General features: G+C 33.4%; 1 protein-coding gene across 3 annotated transcripts in view; it reads right to left on the bottom strand.

The window, feature by feature from the left end:
- Positions 1–23,967, bottom strand: part of LOC127525224 (kinase non-catalytic C-lobe domain-containing protein 1) — a 46,250-nt gene extending 22,283 nt beyond the window's left edge. Inside the window, exons 1-17 of one of the 3 annotated variants that reach the window (XM_051917619.1) lie at positions 23,802–23,967; positions 23,609–23,723; positions 22,172–22,406; positions 19,050–19,248; positions 15,316–15,374; positions 12,139–12,285; positions 10,808–10,925; positions 8,983–9,647; positions 7,706–7,820; positions 7,363–7,434; positions 7,179–7,240; positions 6,928–7,086; positions 6,377–6,454; positions 4,843–4,933; positions 3,097–3,289; positions 2,301–2,941; positions 1,152–1,290 (exon numbers count right to left, since the gene is read on the bottom strand). In XM_051917619.1, coding sequence (XP_051773579.1) covers positions 1,152–1,290; positions 2,301–2,941; positions 3,097–3,289; positions 4,843–4,933; positions 6,377–6,454; positions 6,928–7,086; positions 7,179–7,240; positions 7,363–7,434; positions 7,706–7,820; positions 8,983–9,647; positions 10,808–10,925; positions 12,139–12,285; positions 15,316–15,374; positions 19,050–19,248; positions 22,172–22,279 — 2,846 coding nt within the window. In that variant the 5' untranslated portion in view covers positions 22,280–22,406; positions 23,609–23,723; positions 23,802–23,967. Of the gene's footprint in view, positions 1–1,151; positions 1,291–2,300; positions 2,942–3,096; positions 3,290–4,842; positions 4,934–6,376; positions 6,455–6,927; positions 7,087–7,178; positions 7,241–7,362; positions 7,435–7,705; positions 7,821–8,982; positions 9,648–10,807; positions 10,926–12,138; positions 12,286–15,315; positions 15,375–19,049; positions 19,249–22,171; positions 22,579–23,608 lie in introns of those variants that run through there. The other 2 variants (XM_051917620.1, XM_051917621.1) reach the window with 2 other exon arrangements.
- Positions 23,968–24,131: the final 164 nt, after the last annotated feature.

The following is a 24,131-nucleotide window of genomic DNA, read 5'->3' as shown; positions in this document are numbered from 1 at the left end:
TAGCTAACTAAATAACAACTAACTAACTAACTATCTAACCAACTAACTAATTAACCAAGTAACTAACAACTAACTAAAATCTGCCAATGAACTAATAATATTAGAAGATATATTACCTTATAGATATAGCTAACTAACAACTAACAAACTAGCAACTGTCTAACCAACTAACTAATTTACTAACTAAAATCTGCCATTGAATTAATAATAAAATTAGAAGTGTATTACCTTACATTATCTTCATAGCTAATTAACAACTAACTAACAAACTAGCAACTAACTAACCAACAAACTAATTAACTAACAACTAACTAAAATGTGCCAATGAATTAATAATAAAATTAGAAGATATATTATCTTACAGGTATAGCTAACTAACTAACTAACTAGCAACTAACTAGTCAACTAACAACTAATTAACTAACTAAAATTTGCCAATGAATTAATAATATTAGATTTATTATCTTACATATATGGCTAACTAAATAACAATTAACTAACTAACTATCTAATTAACCAACTAAGTAACTAACTATAATCTGCCAATGAATTAATAATAAAATTAGAAGATTTATTATCTTACATATATAGCTAACTAAAGAACAACTAACTAAAATCTGCCAATGAATTAATAATAATGATATTATAAGATATATTATCTTACAGATATAGACTGCTGATGAAATTATTGAAACATTAAATGATTTTCTTAGTATTTTTGTTTTGTTTTCCAATATCTAATTATCCTTAAATCAAGATACATTTACTTGAAAAGCAAAATGACTAAAGATAATGAGTTGATGCTTAAAATTAAGTGAGTTCATGCTTGCAAGAAGAAAAAATATCTGTCCATGCAGTAAGAAAAATAAACTTGTTTTCCTGTTGAATTAAGTTTATTTTTTGACCCCATGCAAAAAAAACTATGAAAGAAAATCCTTTTTTGCAGTGTATTTTACTAAGTAATCAGATGCATGATTTTTGGCAGATGATGAAATGGGTGAAGAAAATCACAGAGTTAAACTAAAGGAGGCACCCGAGCCATACCTAGAGAGCAGAATATCACAGAGACTGTTTCTTCAGTTTTATCTAGAACCAAATGCTCCAGATGTAAATAAGGTGCTAAAGGGAATGAAAGAGATCTTCATACTCACGGATGACATGAACGGTGGTTAATCAGATGGTGCAGGTCACACAGCAGCTTCTGCTCCCAGTACAGATCGCAGAATTTCTCCCTTACTGCTCGGCAAAAAGTGTCAAACCGGAGGTTTTTTAAGGAAAAGATGTATTCTCCTAGAAAGAGAAAATCATGAGGGAGTCCTTGAAGACTCTTCCAGCGACAAAGACCTGACAATTCAAACTAAGGCAAAATCTATGTGAAAACATGTGGCCTATTCTTACAAACTCAGAGGAACATTGCTTAAGTTCCTGAGTTTATTTCTTGATTGAGCTCCCCTGGACTTAATTAATAGAAAAATCTGTGAATTAAAGATTGAGTTGGGGGTGATTTTTAACACAGGCAAGTAAAGTACATTAAACTGAAAAAATAAAATAATAATAAAATGTAAAATAAAAAATGTAAAAATAATAAAAGTAAATAAAATGTTTAAAAAGTAAAAATAAATTAAAATAACAATAAAATATAAAAAAAATAATAGCACAAAATAAAATGTAAAAAATGAAAAAATAATAAAATAAATTAAAATAATACAAAAATAGTAAAATGTAAAAAATGTCCAAAAAATAAAATATAAAAATAAAATAACTGAAACAATACTAAAAAATAATAATAACTTGTAAAAATCATAAATAATAAATAATAAAATAAAATGTAAAAATAATAAAACATAATATAAAGTTAACAATGAAAAAATTATAAAATGTAAATACAAAAATAGTAAAATGTAAAAAAAAACATAATAATAATAAAATATATAAATAATAAAACAAAACAAAATGTAAAACTAAAATAATTATAACAATATAAAAAATAATTAATTGTAAAAAAGCATGAAAAATAATAAAATGAAATGTAAAAATAATAAAATAAAATAAAATGTTAAAAATGAAAAAAAAAACCATAGTAAAAAAAATCTAAAAAAATAAAATAAAACAACAATAAAATGTAAAATGTAAAAAAAACAAATAAAACAATTAAAATAATACTAAAAATAAAACATAATAATAATAATAATAATAATGATTTAAAAATGTTTCAATAAGTAATAATAAGGGAAAACTGATAGTCAAGTTAAAATGTTATAAAAACAAAAAGTTCAAAAATGATTTAAATAAATAGTTACCCATAGCCAGATCTTCGACTCCATTCTCCATGTAGCCGTCAAATGCAAACTCTTCTCTGAGGAGGTCAATGAGACGCTGCAGGCACGGGCATCTCTGACATGAAGTTGACAGGGTCAACGTGTGACTCATACAGTGAGGAGCAGTGTTGGCTTGAACTGTAATATTTAGAGCCCTTTCAGGAGACACTGTAGAGTCATTATCTCTGTGGGAAACACAGCCTCTTTCATTCCTGATAGTGTCGTCTGATTTTACAGAAGATAAAGGATTTGGTAGTTTCATGTTTAGTGGTTCTGCACTGAAGTGATCCACGCCTGTGATTGGCTGAAGCTCGGCGATCTGAACAGGAAGTAGGGTCAGATGTCCTGTCTGTGGGTCTTGCTGTAGCAGGAAATTGTTACAAATCCCATTATCACATGGTAGGGCGAGGTAGTTTGGCTGTTTGTCCATTTCTTCATTGGTTATTTGGGGAATCACTGGAGGCGGTGAAATCACAAGAGTCTTACAACTGGATGATGATGAATAACCGGCCACATCCGCCTTAGAGAAAACTCCCCCAATCCCATCATCCTCAGTGTCGTTCTCTTCCTGTTCTTCTGGCTCTGGAACCATAGTTTCATCTGTGATGCGTCCACTGACAATCCTTAAAAATAAACAAGAACATTAGATCCTAAACTTGGGAAAAAACTTGTGAAAGCACTTCAAAAAATAAAAGTGTAAAAAAGTTATAGAAGTTTAAATGGATAATCACTAATGTGACGGGGAAAAGACAATAAAAAAGTGCAACAATAGACCTACAGCTCGGACTGAGGGCGAGTCAGGGTGTTTTGATGAATGACCTCCTCCTGGGTCAGTACTATAGGGCTGAAGTGTGTAGCAGGAGAGGTGAAGGCCTCGGGCAGACTGATGGTGGTGGAGGATACTGGGTAATTATGAGGAACAGGACCAATTACAGGGTCCAACCTGCCCTCGCAGGCCAACGGGACAAAACCTGAGCACAAGCACACAGACCTGCAGATTAATGCCACACAAATGTACAGTATCTTCACATTCGGCCAACACACACACTTGAACAGTTATTACAAAACAGGGTGGATATCATGAAAACATGTGTGGATCACATTTCACCCCAAAATAAAATAAATAAGAAAGTTTACATAATGAAAAGGAATCCTATTTTAGGACCACTAATGCTCTTTTTTGCAATATGACTTTATTTTAACAGCAAAAGCACATTTCCCCTCATATTCTCATTACTGCAATGCATCCATTTTAAAATAAAATAATAATAAAATGTAAAATAAAAAAGTAAAATATTGTTAAAATAACAATAAAATGTAAAAAATAATAGCACAAAAAAAAACATGAAAAAAATAATAAAATAAATTACAATAATACAAAAACAATAAAATGTAAAAAAGTGCAAAAATGTAAAAATAAAATAATTACAATAATACTAAAAATAATAATAACCTGTAAAAAAACAAAAATAATAAAGCAAAATACAGTTAAAAATGAAAAAATAAAAACATTTAAATAATACAAAAATAGTAAAATGTAAAAAAATGTTAAATGTAAAAATAATAAAACAAACAAAAATGTAAAAAATAAAACTAATTTAAATAATACTAAATATAATAATAAATTGTAAAAAAAAAAAAAAAAAAAAAAAAAAAAAATAGAAAATAATTTTAAAAATAAGAAATTTTACATAATGAAAAGGAATCCTATTTTATGACCACTAATGCACTTTTTTGCAATATGACTTTATTTTAATATTACCCTGATCTTCAAATTCAGCTATTAGTTTGTCTTGTGGACTATATGTAATCTGTTATGTGAACTATATTATTAAGGACAGTACTAAATAAAAAATGACATGCGTTTTTTACAATCCCTCTTATTTTGTTAAAATAATTAACACTTTGCGGATTCTGTAAGACATTTATGTTGCAAAAGATTTCTATTTAAAAATAATAATAATAATAATAATAATATGGTTTTCACAAAAATATGAAGCAGCACAACTGTTTTCAACACTGATAATAATCAGAAATGTTTCTTGAGTATCAAATCATCATTAGAATGATTTCTGAAGGATCATGTGACACTAAAGACTGGAGTAATGATGCTGAAAATTCAGCTTTGATCACAGGAATAAATTACAGTTTACTATATATTCACATAGAAAACAGCTATTTTAAATTTTAATAATATTTCACTGTTTTTACTGTACTTTTTATCAAATAAATGCAGTCTTGGTGAGCAGAACCCACCCCGAACTTTTGAACAATAGTGCATATACATTTTTTTTTAAAATTACAATAATATGAAATTCTTTTCAGATTATATTACAAAGAATGTGTGGGTAAATGTGCTTAATTGTTATAAAGATAATACAGGCTTTCTTTATGAGCAGTAGAATTTCTTTCTCTTGATTTTTAGGGTGAAATATGACCTGACAATATTCTTGACAGGTTTTGTGAGAGTTTAATCTATTTAATCTGAAATGTTAAAAATGTAGATTGACAGAATGACTCGCACCTGTCTTAACTTCTCCCAAGTGTGGGTCAGAGGGGTTTTCAGCACACTCAGGAGAAGATGATTCCTCTGTACCTCTATTCCCATCGAATGCCTTCAATGAAAATGGTACTTGTTATGAGAAACTTGTTTACTGAAGTTCATGCATTAAGACAGGAAAGAGTTACAGAAGAGCGTTTGGACATTTATGAGATTAGCTGGAATTTACTCTTCATTTGTTTCTGTTTTTAATTTGTCTACTGAATTTCAGAAGAAACATTTGAGGGAAAGTTGATACTTAAACAGAGTCTCCTGAGATATGAAAGATCAACCTCTGAACAATAGCATTCCTCTGGGAAGTCTCATGAAGAATCAATTCACGACTATCCGGAAACTGGAGTAAAAAAAAATGTGCAAACAAGACAGGAATGACTTTAGATGGGCCGGCGCCTACAGGGGCGTCTGTTTGCCGCTGATATCACTGGACTGGCATGTTTAATGCAGCAGAAGGATGGGCAGATTCAGGCAGAGACAATGTTTCTGTGACACAGACAGCTGATAAAATATGGAAGCTTGTTTCCGCTATGGAATAAAAAACTGAAAAGGTAATTGCAATATTTTATTTCACAATTCTGACTTTATTTCTCGCAATTCTGACTTTATTTCTCGCAATACCAAGTTGTTGTTCTTTTTTTTTCCCGCAATTCTGACTTTATTTCTCGTAATTCCCTGTTTATTTCTTGCAATTCCAAGTTTATTTCTTAAAATTTCCAAGTTTATTACTGGCAATTCTGACTTTATTTCTCATAATTCCAAGTTTTATTTCTCACAATTCAAAGTTTATTTCTCACAATTCTGACTTTATTTGTCTCGCAATTCCGATTTTATTTCTCGCAATTCCAAGTTTATTTCTCGCAATTCCAAGTTTATTTCTTGCAATTCCAAGTTTTATTTCTCGCAATTCCAAGTTTATTTCTCACAATTCTGACTTTATTTCTCGCAATTCCCACTTTATTTCTCACAATTCCAAGTTTATTACTGGCAATTCTGACTTTATTTCTCGTAATTCCAAGTTTATTTTTTCACAATTCTGACTTTATTTCTCACAATTCTATGTTTATTTCTCGCAATTACAAGTTTATTTCTTGAAATTTCCACGTTTATTATTGGCAATTCTGGCTATATTTCTCGCAATTCTAAGTTTATTACTGGCAATTCCGAGTTTATTTCTTGCAATTCTGACTTTATTTGTCTTACAATTCCTAGTTTATTTCTCACAATTCCAAGTTTATTACTGGCAATTCTGATTTTATTTCACACAATTCTGACTTTATAACTCATTATTCCATTTAATTCTGAGAAAAAAGTCAGAATTGGGAGATAAAAAGTTACCTTCCATGGTGGAAACAAGTTTCCGTAGTAAAACGCACAAAGAACAGACACTCTATGAAACTGAAAAGGAATCACAGGACTGATCAAATCCTGCCCCTGCGTGACCCGTTCCCATCAGATCTGCATCTGCACAGATCCTCCGGTGAAATGAAGTGTGACGCTTCACCTGGTGTACTCGGCTGATGAGCTGCGTCCACACACTCTCTGCATCAGTTCCCTGGCGGTAGAGATAGTCACAGCAACACTGAAATATAACAGCAGACATAAACCACATTACCACACGTAAACAGACTGAATTCACGAGTTATGAGAGAAAACACAATGTGTTTGGATTAAAAAACAAGAAATGCATTCAATGCATAAAGAAAATGAAGCCTGTTGTACGTCCATTAAGACTTTAATTACATTGCGACATTATTTTCAGGACAATTCTGCCCCAAATTCTCTTGACTGCAATTCAAAAAATCATGAATTATTAAAATCAATATTTCTTTCATTCAAATATTAGTTATAAGTTACTCTTAACATTAGTTAATTAGTTAAAAACAATGAACAACTGTATTTTTATTAACATTGACAAAGATTATTAAACATTGTAAAAAATATATTCATGTTAATACATTCTCTTATATAATCTTATCCTAGGATTTGGAGTGAAATATGACTCTAGAAAATACGTTTTAAATGAATAAATAATGAATGATCATTCTCAAGTACCTTTTTGGCCATTTCAATAGAAGGTCTTTCGATTGGAGTTCTTTTGGCCATCTCAAGCAGAAGTCTCTTGAGTTTTCTCGGCATGGCCAGCTTTTGATTAGGAGATAAATTAAACTTGGCTGTAGCCCAGAGGACAGCTGCTACCCCATACACACATGCCTAGAAACCAGCAAAAAAACACTGCAAAATCACATCGATTTAAATACACAACAATGTGTAGCTACTAGAAAGTGGTTGCAATAGTAACAAACCTTTTCCGTCACAATTCCATGTTCTTGAAATTCAGGAGCCAGGAAAAATGCATCACAAGAGACTGAGAAGAACAACCGGAACAAAATTAATGAACTGATATCAATTATAACAATTGCATTTACTTAAGCTGTTTTATTTTGCATTTAACATTATGCATTGTAAATGAGATGTTAGAGCTTGTACCTGAGTTTTTTGGTCTCAAAAACAGCATCTCTCCTTCACTGCCCACATACACAGAGTCCAGACAAAGATAATCTAATGTAACAGAGAACAGTTATTTTTCTCAAACACATACCACAGATCATACAATTGCAAACAACTGCCAAGTAAATACTGCCATTAGTTTTTGTTAAATTGGGATGTTGGTATAACACTTCTAGGTTCAACATTCAAGATTTTAAGTTAAAATTTATAGGAATGTCAACTGCATATGTGCACTATAGAAAAGCATTGCCTCTGTAAAGCACTGCATAATGTTGCATTAACATAAAGGCAAAGTAAAGACTCTATGATGCACACGACTGACCTGGGAGGTCGATGTATGTCTGAAGCGTGGAGAGACACGTGTAGCATAAAGCCCAGAGCTCATTCACTGAGAAAGGCCGAGCAGAGAGCGACAGCAGCTCCCGCAAGGACATCCACTGGGAAACAAACATAAAACAATATCAACAATATTTCTCATTCATTTTACATCAACACACTTCTTTTTATTACACTTTCAAAGTGCTAAAATTGTATCACCATACTCCCCCAGCTGATTAATCACAATTGTTTTGTATTTTTTCTTAAATGTTATGTTAAAGGAGTCCTTGATTATGATTTTTAACTTTAGTTAGTGTGTAATGTTGCTGTTTGATCATAAACAACATCGCAAAGTTACGACGCTCAAAGTTCAATGCAAAGGGAGATATTATCTTTTACATAAATCGCTGTTTAAGGACTACAACGAGCTTCTTACCGGGTTAGTGACATCACAAACCCTAAAATTTACATAAACCCCGCCCCCAAGAACACACAACAAAGGGGGTGAGGACATGTTGGGCTGCTTTAGAGAAGAGGAAGAGTTGTTGTAGTAGAGTGTTGTTGCCATGCCGTCATTTTACGCCGGACTGCTTCACAAACGAGGGTCAATTCAACACTGGATTTGCACAAAAGATTAACATGACGCCACATGCTAGTCAATGAGTTGAATCAACTCCACAGCAACTACATAAATTTATCCACTAACCATTCAGAAACGTCTAAAGGTTGTAACTTCTTCCTGAGTCTCTCCATCAGTGTCGACTCCGGTTTGAACAATGTAAGGCTGAACACCGTTACTGACAATCCTCATTTTAGCTGTGTGAGATTCTCCAGCTTTGTTTGTTGAGTAACCGAAGTCTGAGCTGTTAAAGCTCCGCCCTCTTCTAGAAAGGGGGCCGGGAGCAGCAGCTCACTTGCATTTAAAGGGACACACACAAAAACGGCGTGTTTTTGCTCACACCCAAATAGGGGCAGATTTGACAAGCTATAATAAATGATCTGTGGGGGATTTTGAGCTGAAACTTCACAGACACATTCTGAGGACACCAGAGACTTATATTATCTTGTAAAAGGGGCATAATAGGTCCCCTTTAAAATATGTTAAAACACTTAAATGTGTATTTTTTGGATGTTTTCTTTCCACTAGTCTGAAAGAACACAAGTTATGGAAGTAAAATAGACTAAAATCTCAATAATGACCAGTGCATGAAAAAAAATGCCTGTAGTGTTTTGCCTTAAATAAAATAGAACATTTTGGCCGTTCTGTATCAACAAACAAACCTCATTCTGATATTCCTCATTCAGGCACAATATAGATTTGTTCATGTGGTTAGAGCTGCACAGACCAGCGTCTGCGTAAGTTTCTCCGTCTTCCAGAGATGTCGGGGTTTGAGTGTCTCCAGCGCCGCTCTGATCTGTCTCGTGTGCATCAGGTTCGACTGTTGCATCTACAGACGGGACACATAATTCCTCTCCACCTGAGTCTGAACTCCTCGTGGCCTGTTCTGGTTTGGCCCGACGCAGTCTCCCGCTCCAGCCGGCTGGCATGCTCTCGTCCTCTGTGATCTCGGAGAGGTCAGCCACCAGCATGCTGATGGGTGCGTGCGAGGGAGGACTGAACGCCGGAGGGTTGTTGGAGTCTGGGACGGAGCAGGAGCGGTTGAGGGCTCTCTTCGCTCTCCCAGGCCTCCTCTCTTGACTCCTCCTGTGCACTGGAGAACTGTTCTGAGACCGGCTGTCCGGCGAAGGCTCATCTTCCCTGAGTCCAACCGAAGCTCCGGACCAAGGCGATCCGTTACAGACCAGACCCCTGCGCTTCAGCAGCAGCTCCTCCCCGTCGCATGAATCGGCCGAGTAGTTTCTGATCATGGTACGATCGCTGGTGTGATTCTCCATGGAGTTTGATCTTAAAGCTTTGTAATCCAGAAAATGGAAATTGGATACATCTGCGAACAAATAGAAAGATCTGACTATGTGAGATACAAGAGCAGCCATTCCCAAACTTTTTTATCAGCCAAACCTAAATATTTACTTGAAATCCTTGAGATTTTATTTGAATATTTCAATAATTTAACAACAAACAATTCACGTTCATGGTTTTCAGTTAACACTCACATGACATGCAGGTAAAAATAAATAAATAAATAAATAAATAAATATATATATATATATACAATTTTTATTATTGTCTGATGTCAGTTAGTGGTCACATGACATACAAGTAAACAAATAAAAAAAAATGTATTCAATTTTTATTATTTATTATTTTTAAGTGTTTTATTTTAAATGTTTGAAAAAATAATAATTAAAAAACAATTGTTTAAAACCAGTTATCTTTAAAATTATTTATTATAGTTTTGTTATTCTCTGATGTCAGTTAATGGTCACCTTATTTTTTATTATATATTACATTTTTTGTTATTTATTATTCTCTGATGTCAATTAACGATCACAAGACATGCAGGTCGATTCTTTCTATTATTTAATAATTTTTATTATTTATTATTCTCTGATATCACTTAATGGTCTCATGACATGCAAGCAAACAAATAAAATATTTGTTTTATTTTTTAACTATTTATTATATTATTTATTATTTATTATTCTCTGATGTCAAATAATGATCTCACGACATGCAGGTAAACGACATGCATTTTTTGTTATTTATTCTCTGATGTCAGTTAATGGTCACATATTCTTATTATTTTTTTTATTATTTATTATATTTTTGCTATTTATTATTCTCTGATGTCAATTAAAGATTCCATGACATGCAGGTAAATGTTTGTATTTATTAATTTTTATTATTTATTATTCTCTGATATCAGTTAATGGTCATATGGCATGCAAGTAAACAAATAAAATATATATATATATATATATATATATATATATATATATATTTTTTTTTTTTTTTTTTTTTTTTTTTTTATTTATTCTATTTTTTACTATTTTTAATCATTTGAATTTTTTTTTTTTTTTTTTTTTTTTTTTAAATAATTGTTTAAAAGAGTTTAATTTTTTAAAATTATTTATTTATTTAAATTTTACATTTTTGGATAAACCATCAGGGCTGCCACATTATGAGACAACTATGGAATCAAACCTTGGAAATTAGCGACGGACTCTATGGACAGAACTCTTCGGCCAATAGCAGAGAGTTTCCGGCAAACGGTTGTGGGCGAGACTTCACCGAGTACAGCCTCCGCCTGAGAGAGAATATCCTGTCAAAATAAGAGGTGATGTTAGTCACACATATCATTAGACAAAGAGGGAAATCTGCCTCCTAAAGACCAATGACCCTTAAACAGTTTATATCATACATTTTAAGTATTTAATTCTCCTCAGAAAGTCATAGAAGTTCATAAAGAGTCAATCTTACACTTTTTACAGTTTTTTTTATGTGCATATCATGTGAATTTGAGTAAACGTGTTGTTAAATTATTGAAGTATTAACTTAAAATCTCAGAGGTTCAGCTGGCAAAAAAGTTTTATAGAATCCAGAACAAATTTATTGGATATTTTATTATTCCTGGAAGGTCAGCGTGAGTTCCATTAAACATTTATAGCTACTACTTGTAAAACAGACGATTCAAATATCATCTCAGTTTTGTGCAAGTGTGTTTCCTGTAACACTCTCTACTCCTGTCAGCAGTGGTCAGTCTCAGCCATCAGCATGCACTTCAGCTCAGTAAAGCTTCGTTCTTGTGATTGTTCACAGCTGTCAGATGGAGGGCTTTGAAGCAGAGATCTGGCTGCACATCAGCGTCTGTCACACTGGAGAAATGGACTGGTAAAGAGTGCAGTTGGCACTGTAGTGTAGATCCATGACTAATCTGAGTCTATGGGGGCGGCTGTTGTGTTTCAGAGCAACTGCTTTTATTTCAGTGCACTAGCTCTGAATAACCACAAGACAGCGCTCAAGAACATTCTCCATTTAATGGACGTTAGAAAAGGTCAACAAACATGATCATCAGGATTTGTTCACATCAAATCCAGTGCTTGTTTGTGTACGTTTATGTTGCAATCAAATTACAGTTATGCTGTTAAAATAAAAAAAAGCCGAAGTATTTTAGTGGTCTCAGACTTTTAGCTTAAAATTACAAAATTAATAAAGTTACGCAAATAACATGCAAAAATCTATTACAATTATGTTTTAATATGCAGCCTTTGCAACTGATGTCCATTAAATTGTTATGCTGTTAATAATGCTGTTAATATAAAAATAATATGTTAATTAAAAAAAATAAAAGCAAAAGTATTTTCACTAATGGTCTCAGCTGATATCCATCACATTTTTATGCTGTTAATATAAATATAATATGTATAGAATTAAAAAAAAAAAAGTTTATAATTTAAAAATACTAAAAGCAGAAGTATTTTCACTAGTGGTCTCAGACTTTCAGACTCCTCTGTAAACTTCACAGACTAGTGAACCTGGAGTCGTGGTCGATCGTCAGGTTTCTCTCGCTGCATCTGCTTCAGCAAACACCTGCTCTCTTCGCTCAGCTCCACCTGCAGCTCCACATCCGTGATGAAATCCAGCGCGGCCGAGAGGGTGGAGCCTAATGAGAACATGTGACCCTGAAGGAGAGAATGATGCTAATTAAATCACATTAAAAAAACTGTACATCTTAAACATATCTAAGGGATCAAATATTAACTCCCCGGTGCTTTTAAAAACCTGATCCTCAGAGAAGTGGAAACTAATATTACAAAAACCACCACAAACAACATTTTCTTGCCAACATTTACACACTATTTTCAGTTTGCAAACCTGTGTTTGGTGCACTAGATGAAATCTGTAATATGAAGCTGTAATGCATCATTGTGACTTATACAAAAGAAAATGTATATTTATTTCATTTTTATTTTACTTATTAATTTATTAAATAAAACAAAGACTATTTTTCATGCAACAAAGTCACCCTTACAATAAAGTATAAAATTAAATTATTATTATTTATTAATTTATTATAAAAATATTGTTATGAACATGCAAAAAAAAGCAAAAACTTGCCTCCATCTGAAAAAATTAAGTGTATATAAAGTATAAAAATTAAAATTACACAAATTATAGCGATATATTATGAACCTGCAAAAATATTATTGAAATTATGTTATGAAAATGCAAAAAAAGACTGCCTTTCAATCTGAAAAAATGAAGTGTATATGAAGTATAAAGATGAAGTATAAAATACAAATTACAAGTAAAATTATGTTAGGAACCTGCAAAAAATATTATTAAAATTGTTATAAAGTGTATATGAAGTATAAAATTAAAATTACAAACTTATTAAAATTATGTTATGAACCTACAAAAAAAAAAATTTAAATAATTAAAAAAAAAAAAAAAAAGAAGAGTGGCCTCCATCTAGAAAAAAAAAAAAAAAAAAAAAAAAAAACGAAGTATAAAATTATTATTACACAATTACAAAAACTATGCTATGAACCTGCAAGAATATTATTAGAATTATGTTATAAACAAATCTAAGATAACATCAGTCAATTATGGAGTGCAGCAAGGATCTGTGTTAGGCCCTCTGTTGTTTTCAATACTGCCTCTATGAAGTATAAAATGACAAAATTATGAAAATTATGTTAGGAACCTGCAAAAAATATTATTAAAATTGTTATAAAAATGTAAAAAAAAAAAAAAAAAAAGTATATGAAGTATAAACATCAAGTATAAAATTATTATTACACAATTATTAAAACTATGTTATGAACCTGCAAGAATATTATTAAAATTATGCTATGAACATGCAAAAAATATTACAATTTTGTCATGAACATGACTCGCCTCCATCTAAAAAGTATATGAAGTATTAAAATGAAGTATAAAATCATTATTACAAAATTATTAAAATTATGTTTTGAAAAAAAAAAAAAAAAAAGACTGGCTTCCATCTGAAAAAAAAATTAAGTGTATATGAAGTATAAAATTAAAATTACAAAATTATTAAAATTATGTTATGAACCTACAAAAAAAATATTTAAATTACTTAAAAAAAAAGAAGAAGAGTGGCCTCCATCTGGAAAAAAAAAAAAAAAGAAGAAGTATAAAATTATTATTACACAATTATTAAAACTATGCTATGAACCTGCAAGAATATTATTAGAATTATGTTATAAACAAATCTAAGATAACATCAGTAAATTATGGAGTGCAGCAAGGATCTGTGTTAGGCCCTCTGTTGTTTTCAATACTGCCTCTATGAAGTATAAAATGACAAAATTATGAAAATTATGTTAGGAACATGTAAAAAATATTATTAAAATAATGTTTCAGTTTTTACAATAAGAGTTCCATTCAGACTATATTTTCATCTCATTCGGTCAGCAGCATCGACTCTGAAGCAGCTGATGTCCATCAAACCTGACGAAAAATAATGATTGAGCCTTTCCATGAAAAGACGATCAGAAATGTTGCAAACAACAGAATCTCAAGCAGGTAAGACTCATCAAAAAAAATCTTGTGATTATACCTGATGCCAACATGCATCCGATCATCAGTATTTCAGAAAATATGATTAAGGTGTGTTTAAAATAAAAGGTTGTTCATTCCCAGATGAAAAGAGCATTACATAAGGTGTTTTCATTTCAGAAATGCAAACCGCCTACAGTAATTCTGGCTTGTGGTTTTTATATTCTGATGTTTAGGACAGTAAAGCCTTATGGATTATATATGTATCACGTAGAAGCTAGTAGGTTGTTTGCATATGGTATTATGGCAAGTCTTCGTGTTACTGTGCGTAATAAGCTGGAAGTTCAGCGTTTTGGCTAACAAACCACAGTCCCCAGGGCTCATGAATCATATGTGTGACACTCAATCCAGATATATTTTATGATCTATAATATTATAGTCTAAACATTTTTTCTAAAGTTTATCAAAGCGGAAACACAAAATGTGCAACTTGATGTACATATTTTTCACGCCCAACATGGTTGATACAAACAAAACTACCATGGTGCAATGAAAATATTATAATATCTTGCATGGTATTTTACATTTACATTAATGCATGTGGCAGATGCTTTTATCCAAAGTGACATACACTGCATTAAAGGTATACAATGTATGCATTCCCTGGGAATCAAACCCACGACCTTATCAGCATTACTTGTGCCATGATCTACTGCTGGAAATACAGAAATGGCATTTATATGGTACTCCAATGAAATACCATGGTATTACTCTGGTATATGTATATGAGATAGTTTTGTACAATAGAAAATGTAATTAGTTTTTATTTTATTTATTAGTTTAAGAAATAAAACAAAGGATATTTCTATCTATTTATATCTGTAGGCCCAGGACAGAACAAAGTTACCCTAAAACTCAAGTATGAAATTAAAATTATTACAATTATGTTATTGACTATGGAAAAAAAAACATTATTAAAATTATGTTATGAACATGCAAAAAATATATTAAAATTGTTATATGATGCCAAAAAAAAAAAAAAAAAAAAAACTGGCCTCCATCTGGAAAAAAATGTTTAATGCAAATGCAATTTTTTTTATGTGCCCTTTGTGTTGGTCTTTCAGGCCTTTAGCATCAGCGTTATAATATTCATAACAAGTTCAAACAGTTCCAGGATTCATCCTCACCTCAAATGTGCTTCCAGTCTTATCCAACTCTGGAGGAACGAAACAGCCTTCAGGATCATCTGAGAAAAGGCACATGACAGAAGAGAAATCAAACACTTCGAATGCGGGTGGTGCTCGTCCATGCAAAGGCCACATGTAAAAAACTGTGAGCTAAAAACACCAAGGTTATGGGTTCAATCACTAGAAAACACTGATGCAACACTGAATATTAAATGCAACTTCTGTATTCACCAGCTAAAAATGGTACACATGATCACTAAAACGTAATCACTTAAAGTGCCCCTATTATGCTATTTTAAAGGCTCCTAATTTTGTTATGGAGTCTCCTACAATATATGCATCAAAAACATTTTAATTTTCTCATAATATCTACAGATTTTCTCACAGTGTCTCAAACAGTTTGATCAAGGATTTGGCCTCTCTAAACCAGGGCTGGATTTATGCATTATGCAATAACAAAATGTAAAATTTTGGGCAGAAACCATATTTCCATCTCCATATTTTGTAATTTGGTCCATAAATCATTACTACTGGTCACCCTTTATGTCTGTCTGTGGGTTTTGCAAATATTTAACCTGCTGCACACATTTTGGAGCATCTCTGCTTGTTTGCAATGCAATGGTTAATTAAGAACTGGTTGTTTGAATAAGTACGGCATTTTCTTTTCTGCAGAAACACTGTATATTTAAAGACTAATGTATTTGAGAAACGGAGAAGGGTGTCTTAGTTTAGCATTTGTTGTCAAGTCATAGTCAACACTGTCTTAAATAGCCTTATATAACATGAGATTTTGGCCAAATGACTGAAAAAACTGCACCTACATAGCTACAATAAACTTTATAACCTATAATTTGATGCAAACCTAATGCGATACTCACTTACTGCCTCAGATGTGGCCGTTCTAATGGACAAAACACGTATGTGGTCAAAAACCTTGTAACTCCATTTGTTGGGGGGGCCCAAAAATTTCTTTTGCCTATGTCACAATATGAGGAAAATCTAGCCCTGCTCTAAACCCCTCCTTTCTGAGAGTCTGCTCTGCTCTGATTGGTTAGACGGCACAGTCTGTTGTGATTGGTGGGAAACAAAAGGCTTATTAGCATATCTGAATTTCAGCTCTTCCTCCACACTTGATACACAGTGATACGAACAGTAATGATGGCGTTGGTTTCACCGTATCAATCCCATCAAAGTGGATTTGCTTTGGCAGCAGAAAACAGCATCTTCTCGACATGAACAACACAAACAAATATTTTTGTATTTATAAATATGTAAAAAAAAAAAAAAAATGAATGGCCTCCATCTGGACAAAACATGAAATATAAAATTATTATTACACAATTATTAAAACTATGAACCTGCAAGAATATTATTAAAATTATGTTATAAACAAATCTAAGATAACATCAGTCAATTATGGAGTGCAGCAAGGATCTGTGTTAGGCCCTCTGTTGTTTTCAAAATATATGCTGCCAACATTGATTCTGACCTTCCAGTCTCAGCTACAACTACAGTGTTTGAGGGCGGGGCAAAGGAGATGCTGTTCGCTGGCAGCCAATGGGGGGGCATTATGCAAATTTGTTATAAACCATAGGTTCGTGCAGGAAGTAAGACTGGAATTACTGACGAATCGTTTCAGGCAGTTCAGAATCGCTTCTTTCTTTTAGGAGACAATAACTACATTTATCTGCATTTGATCTTTGAAATTCGGCAGATCTGTATTACACACTACATGAAAGGTCATATCCAAAAAAGCATAATGGGGCACTTTAAAGTAGCAGCACACTCTCCTCAAAAACACGAATGATTTGAGGAATTATTCATGTTTGCAGCACAAATCCTGCATGACGACACACTGGTGTTTAATACTTAGTGTTAGGTGATTGATCTGATATATATATATATATATATATAATTCACTCAACTAATAAAACAATCTCAAAAAGAGAAGTCATAATATCTGTGGGTTGAAATGTGAAAAACCCAGAGTATGAAAGCTCTGTGATGTGTAATTATATAGTGGCTTTCTCTCTGTGAATAAGTGTTTAAGTCCACAGAGGAGCTTCTGCTGCAGCGTCTCGCTGTCTAACTAGGGCACGGGCAGAAGAGACGCTCTCCTCCAGACAATTCTGTAGAGTTTGGATCCGTTAAATAGGTCAGGCTTTCTCCTCCTGAATATGTCAGATCCTCCAGAAACTACATGAGCAGAGGAACGCACCAGTATATTTAGAAAGTATACGTTATGGCCTTTGAGAATGACATTCAGTGTGTATGAAATGGGCTGCTGCTAACAGAACTAGAGGATAAAACCATTGGTAGTTTTTATGTAGTTCTCATTTGAACGTTCTCCTTCAGTATCCCGAGACCTGATGTTACAGGTATTACGGGATGGCATATTTGTGCTGGTTTATTCTACATTGTAACAGAAAACAACATAATGTGCTGATGATAAAAATAAGAAGAAACAAAACTATAATCATATGTGATCTGTCACACGGGGAATGTCCTTTTACTGTTTTTCACAGTAAATTATATGGTAACTCTTTTACTTGCCAAAACCATATAATTGACAGTATTTTACAGTAAAATTACAGTTAACACTTTACTCTAAGGTCACATTAGTTAATGCGTTAATTAACATAAACTAGCAATGAGCAGTACATTTGTTTGCAGGGACTCCTGGCAATGTCCTTTCACTGCTTTTCACAATAAATGATATGGTAATTCATAGTTTTTACTTGCCAAAACCATATAATTGACAGTATTTTACAGTAAAATTACAGTTAACACTTTACTCTAAGGTCCCATTATAGTTGATGCATTAATTAACATTAGCAATGAGCAGTACATTTGTTTGCAGGGACTTCTGGGAATTTCCTTTTTTTTTTTTTTTTTTACAATAAATTATATGGTAATTCATAGTTTTTACTCGCCAAAAGCATATATTTGACAGTATTTTGCAGTAAAATCACAGTTAACACTTTAAGGTCCCATTAGTTAATGCATTAATTAACATAAACTAGCAATGAGCAGTACATTTGTTTGCAGGCACTTCTGGTAATGTCCTTTTACTGCTTTTCACAATAAATTATATAGTAATTTATAGTTTTTCCTCACCAAAACCATACATTTGACAGTATTTTACAGTAAAATTACAGGTATCACTTTACTATAAGGCCCCATTAGTTACCCAATGTAGTTAAATAATGTTAACAAATGGAACCTTTTGTAAAATGTCACCAAATTACATATAATGCAATGTTAAACTATTTACAATTTTACACCATGTATGTTAAAGTAACAATTTAACAGCATTTTTACATTTACAGTCATTTTTTTTACGCTATACCAGTTTTATCTTAACATGATCCTGACTCTCATTTAATTTCCAAATGTTTATCTCAGAGGTTATAGACTGTCACAAAATGCACATTATTAATGCTTTACCGCAGAAATTCCACACTCGTGGGAGGGCGTCGTATATGTTAATAATTATGCAAATGAATGCCCCCATTATCCGACTGCACAATAGCACTGAAACACACCAACACTTGTGAGATGCACATGAAATAAATCACACTCTCCCAGCTTTATAAAGACAGAGCGCTCTCACTTTCAAAAGAGCACGTCTGTCAAAACCATCCATTTGTAGAGATGCACATTAAAAGCAGTATTTCAAGAAAGCCAGGCAAACACTGTGTGTGTTAGTTTGACTCATGAAGCTGATGACTCACCGTTGAGCTGTTCCATGAAACACACGTTGCCGTGAGCGTTGAAGGCCAGCGTGTCGGGCGTTACGCAGAGGGTGTGAAAGAGCGGAGAGAGGGCGATGCTCTGTAGAGAATGCACACACTCCACACACACCGCCCACAACTCCTGCTCCGACAGCCCGCTATCCCTCAGACACAGAATATCAGCCAGAGAAACATTCTCCTGAGGACAGAGAGGAAATATTGAGTGATTAATCGCACAGATGATGCATGATATAGATACACGTGCTGTGCAGTGGGGTTCAAAGGTCTGTTAAAACTAGTGTTTTTCCAAATGCATCATTACAAATTATATTACCAGCATAACAGTAAAAATTGTGAAATATTATTACAATTTAAAATAGCTATACTAAATGTGAATATATAGTAAAATGTAATTTATTCCTGTGATCAAAGCTGAATTTTCAGCATCATTACTCCAGTCTTCAGTGTCACATGATCCTTCAGAAATCATTAATGTGCTGATTTGCTGCTCAAGGAACATTTCTGATTATTATCAATGTTGAAAACAGTTGTGCTGCTTCAGATTTTTGTGGAATAAATTCACAGGAATAAATTACATACATATATTCAGAAAGAAAACAGTTATTTTAAATTCTAATAATATTACTGTTTTCAATAAATGCAGCCTTAGTGAGCAAAGTTTGGAATAATTCTTAATTATTCCAAACTTTTGACCGGTAGTGTAAATACACACACATACAGTACAAAACTCCAAGGTCTCCATAGTGACCCATTCATTCCGATGGAATATTCTGCAGATTACAAAAGACAGATTGTAAAACTCTCTACTAAGTTCCGCTATGATGTCACTATAGAATCTCTACATCATTGTGCTCAATTTCCTCACTGCCTTTCCATGGGGAATGTGTGTTTGGCAGATGTGTGAAGGACAGCTGTGTGTTTACTGTGTGTTTTCCTCTCCATTGAAGAGAACGTCAGTGGTGTTTGCCTCACTGACATGACGTTAGGACATTGTTATGCAGTTGCTAACGTGTTTCGCAAACAAAACTCCATACATGCATTTTTGTGTTCTATCCTTCACAAGGAAATAATCAAACAACCAAGGCGTGCTTTCAACAGATGGGAGTGTTAAGAAGACTTTTGGGTCGCTGCATAATCTGCGTCATAAATGGCAAATAAATATTCTGTCGGCTCAGAGGGATCCAAAAACAAGCCCAGCTAACTGATGATGTCACAGTCTGTAAAGAGAGCCTTCAGATGGTTTAACAAATGTCTTTTGTGTCTATTTTAATATCAGCACCATGTTTAACTGGAAAAGGCACATTTGGATTTTCCACTGAACTTTGTAGTGAACATCCCAAATATCCTAAGACAAATGGGTTTGTAGAAATCTTTACAGAAAAAAAAGTTTTATAATATATAAATAAAAATAAGATTAAAATAAACAAATAAATAAATAATTCATATATTTTATAAAATAAATAGAGTACTACAACAGTACTATACTGAGTAGGAAAAAACACAACTTGATATAATTTAAATGTTTTTCAAATAATATTTTATGACATTTATAATATTCATTTTTTACAGTATAAATTGGGTCGTTATACAAATAACTATGTACACTCTAAAAAAAATAAAACAAATTTACACAGTAAAATACCGTTTTTCATTGAAACAGTAATGTACTGTAAAAACAATGCATTCTGAGTAATATTATTAGTCGTTTTCGAGAAAGTATAGGCTACCTATAACATATAGGCTACTTTCTCAAAAATGACAAATACTACCCAGAATGCATTGTTTTTACAGTATATTACTTCTCTATTTTACAATGCAATCTGGGTAATATTATTTGTCATTTTCGAGAAAGTAGCCTATAGACCTCTTTTCTTAAAATGACAAATATTACCCAGAATGCATTGTTTTTATGGTATATTGCTGTTTTAATAGAAAACGGTATTTTAAAGTGTAAATTTGTTTATTACAGTTTTTAGAATGTAATGCCTTTAAAACCTGTGTGTCGTTATGATTGTGTTTTACTTTACAGTGGCACAGAAAATAACTAAAGCAGTTTTAACTGTAATAATGCAATGTCCATATTTTTATGCAGCCACTTAGGCTCCCAGTGTGCACTGCGAATGCGATATAAATAAATTATACGGTTGCATTGTTTTTTTGCTTTTGTATTTTTCATGTGTCACTTTTAGTTACATGTTCACAAACACAAACCTGATGGGACGAAGCTAATGTATGTATGACACAAAATACCTAAAAATACTCTCAGAGAAAAACATGTTTATTCATCAATAAAGAATAAAGCTCATCACTGGAGCTGAATTTATAGGGCATAAAGTTGCCATCTCATGCAGCTGTAAGGACCCGAGCCCGCAAATAGACAATCTCCCCTGAGAACAGAGAAGGGAAACAGGCTTTCTCCTCAACCTCCCTACAATCCACACACACACACACACACACTGGCCCAGATACGATTGTCCCTGAACCTCTGGAAGTTCACAACACTCTTACAAAGAAAAGTCTGCAGTCTTTTTGCTACAAAAGCATTAAACAAACTCTGAACAGCTGGAATTACAACACAGTTACATCTTAAGTGTGTGTTTATAAGCGGGTCATGGGAATTAAAGTGAGGATCATCAGTGGGATCTCTCTGGTTACATTCTTAATGTTTGTTCCTCAGGAGTAGTTGAAATATTCCCTATTATTTCTCATATTTTTCCATAAAGTATATATTCCAAATAACTAATGCAGCATGTTTTAACTCACCCATTAAGCCAGTTTATCAGTGGTACTATAGTATAGTGCTGGTCAGATGGAAATACCATAATACTGAAAGACTATAATATTCATTTACCATAGTACTTACATGGTACCATGTTCAAAGTTCAAAACAAAAAACATACATGTATTATGAATACATATTTTATATATAATAATAATATTTTAATATATATATATATATATATATATATATATATATATATATATATATATAAAATAGCCTATATATAAAATATATTATTGCTATATGTGTGTGTGTTGCAAATATTTACAGTGTTAATCATCAGGATATTGTCAATCACATGTCTATCCATCAATCTCACCTCGTCCTCGAGCAGCGGAGGAAGACGCTCAACTTCCCGGCGCCTCTTCTCCTCTTCCTCGCCCTCTTCCTCATCCAGGCAAACCGCAGCAGAGCCGAATGTTCCCATAGTGCTTCTGGATCCTGATGGATTCTAGATCAGCTGGAGCTTCTGATTCTCTCTCGGTCTCCTAGTAACGCTCATTCCACTCTACGGCGACGTCACAGATCGCGAGTTTTCCGAACATTCTTCTGCACTGCGGAGAAAGAGCGCGGATTCCATCAGATCAATAACGCGCAAGTGTTTCTTCAGCTGATCCGATGCTGGTCGATAACCGATGGCAACAGGGGAGTTTACTAACTATGCTGTCATGGTAACGACATGCGCGTGCACGCGATTACTACATCAGCCGCGAGCGTCCGAAATCTGAAGCACCGCGCGTGCGCAGAGAGACGCGCTCCACCTTCGATCAGCTGCGCGCAGACGCTACATGATTTTTATTTATTGGTCATCATGACTCGAATCTGCGTGACTGCGTCAGTTGACGTTTTCCCATAAAACATCAGCAACATTTAGTTTCTGAAACGTCTTTTACGTCTGTCTGTATTGTCACATTAATATCGGGGCAAGTTGTCACATGGCCAATTTTATGTCATTTTTACATTTTGTTTCATTAACTATTTAGCCTCATATGTACAGTTTAATTTAGCTAAAAAGCCATAAAATAGCCTATAATATAGATACTACTGTGAAAGCATATTTGATATTTTAACACTAAACAGATTTTTTCTCAATATAGGTATAGAGAAGGCTCCCAATTTGACAATTTAGTACTAAAATAAACTCACCCTGAGAAATAATAACCAACAAATTTATGGTCTAAAATGTTTTCCAAACATTCCATTTTTATTGTAGCCTACAGATTTAAATGTAAACGCTCTTTCAATATCATTTGCATTAATAAATTAACATTCTACACTCTTTGAAAAAAAGGTTAATTGGGGTTCTATGTAGAATTATACGGTTCTTTACTCAACTCCAAAGAACGCTTTGTGCCAAAAAGGTTCTAAATAAGGAGATTCGTGTGGAAACTGTGATACAAAAGAACAACATTTATTTGAAATAGAAATCTTACATTATAAATGTCTTTACTGTCACTTTTCATCAATTTAATGCATTCTTGCTGAATGAAAGTAATGATGCTGAAAATTCAGCTTTGATCACAGGAATAAATTACAGTTTACTATCTATTCACATAGAAAACAGCTATTTTAAATTGGAATAATATCTCAATTTTTACTGTATTTTTGATCAAACACATGCAACCTTGGTGAGCAAAACTCTGAATTATTCTTCTGAATTATTCGGTTTGACCGCCAGTGTATACACACACAAACTGAGCATACACACAGTGTCTCTTGCAGAGGTGATGTACCCCTCATTTAGACAGCGACTCACTGTGACAGAGCACTTTTCTCTCTCTCGTGGCCATCTGGGTGTTTTGGTTTCACAGATTCATCTGCCCCAGAGCTTCGTGACAGCAGCAGATGTGTCCAGCTCTGACAGGTCAAGCCTGCAAAGACACGCGTGAATGTTCTCTGACTCGCCCCGAGGCTAAAGATGAATGTTAACAAATACTGAAAATGCTGACCTGCATCTGGCCTTCAGGTTAACAAGAGAGGAGACAGTACGGAATAGTATATCCGAGTGAAACGAGATGGTCCTCACTGCAGAACATGAGCTCTAGGGGGCGGGGTTGGATCTAGATCTAACTCCCCCCACTTTACATATCCCTAAACTTACCCGTCTCTGCCCCTGGCTCTCGTGTGTTCTGCAGTGAGGGGCTACTGAGTGAAACGGCTTCTGGAACAAGAACAAATGTAGGGCGGGGCTTGATTTTGTCTGTGGGGAATTGATTGGATGGCTGTGGTTTGCTATTGGTGGATCTCATGTGAGTGACAGGTTGCCCCGCCCTCATCGT

The sequence above is a fragment of the Ctenopharyngodon idella genome, chromosome 13 (assembly GCF_019924925.1).
Source record: "Ctenopharyngodon idella isolate HZGC_01 chromosome 13, HZGC01, whole genome shotgun sequence".
Classification (NCBI taxonomy): Eukaryota; Metazoa; Chordata; class Actinopteri; order Cypriniformes; family Xenocyprididae; genus Ctenopharyngodon; species Ctenopharyngodon idella.
This window is presented reverse-complemented; position numbering and strand designations above follow the sequence as displayed.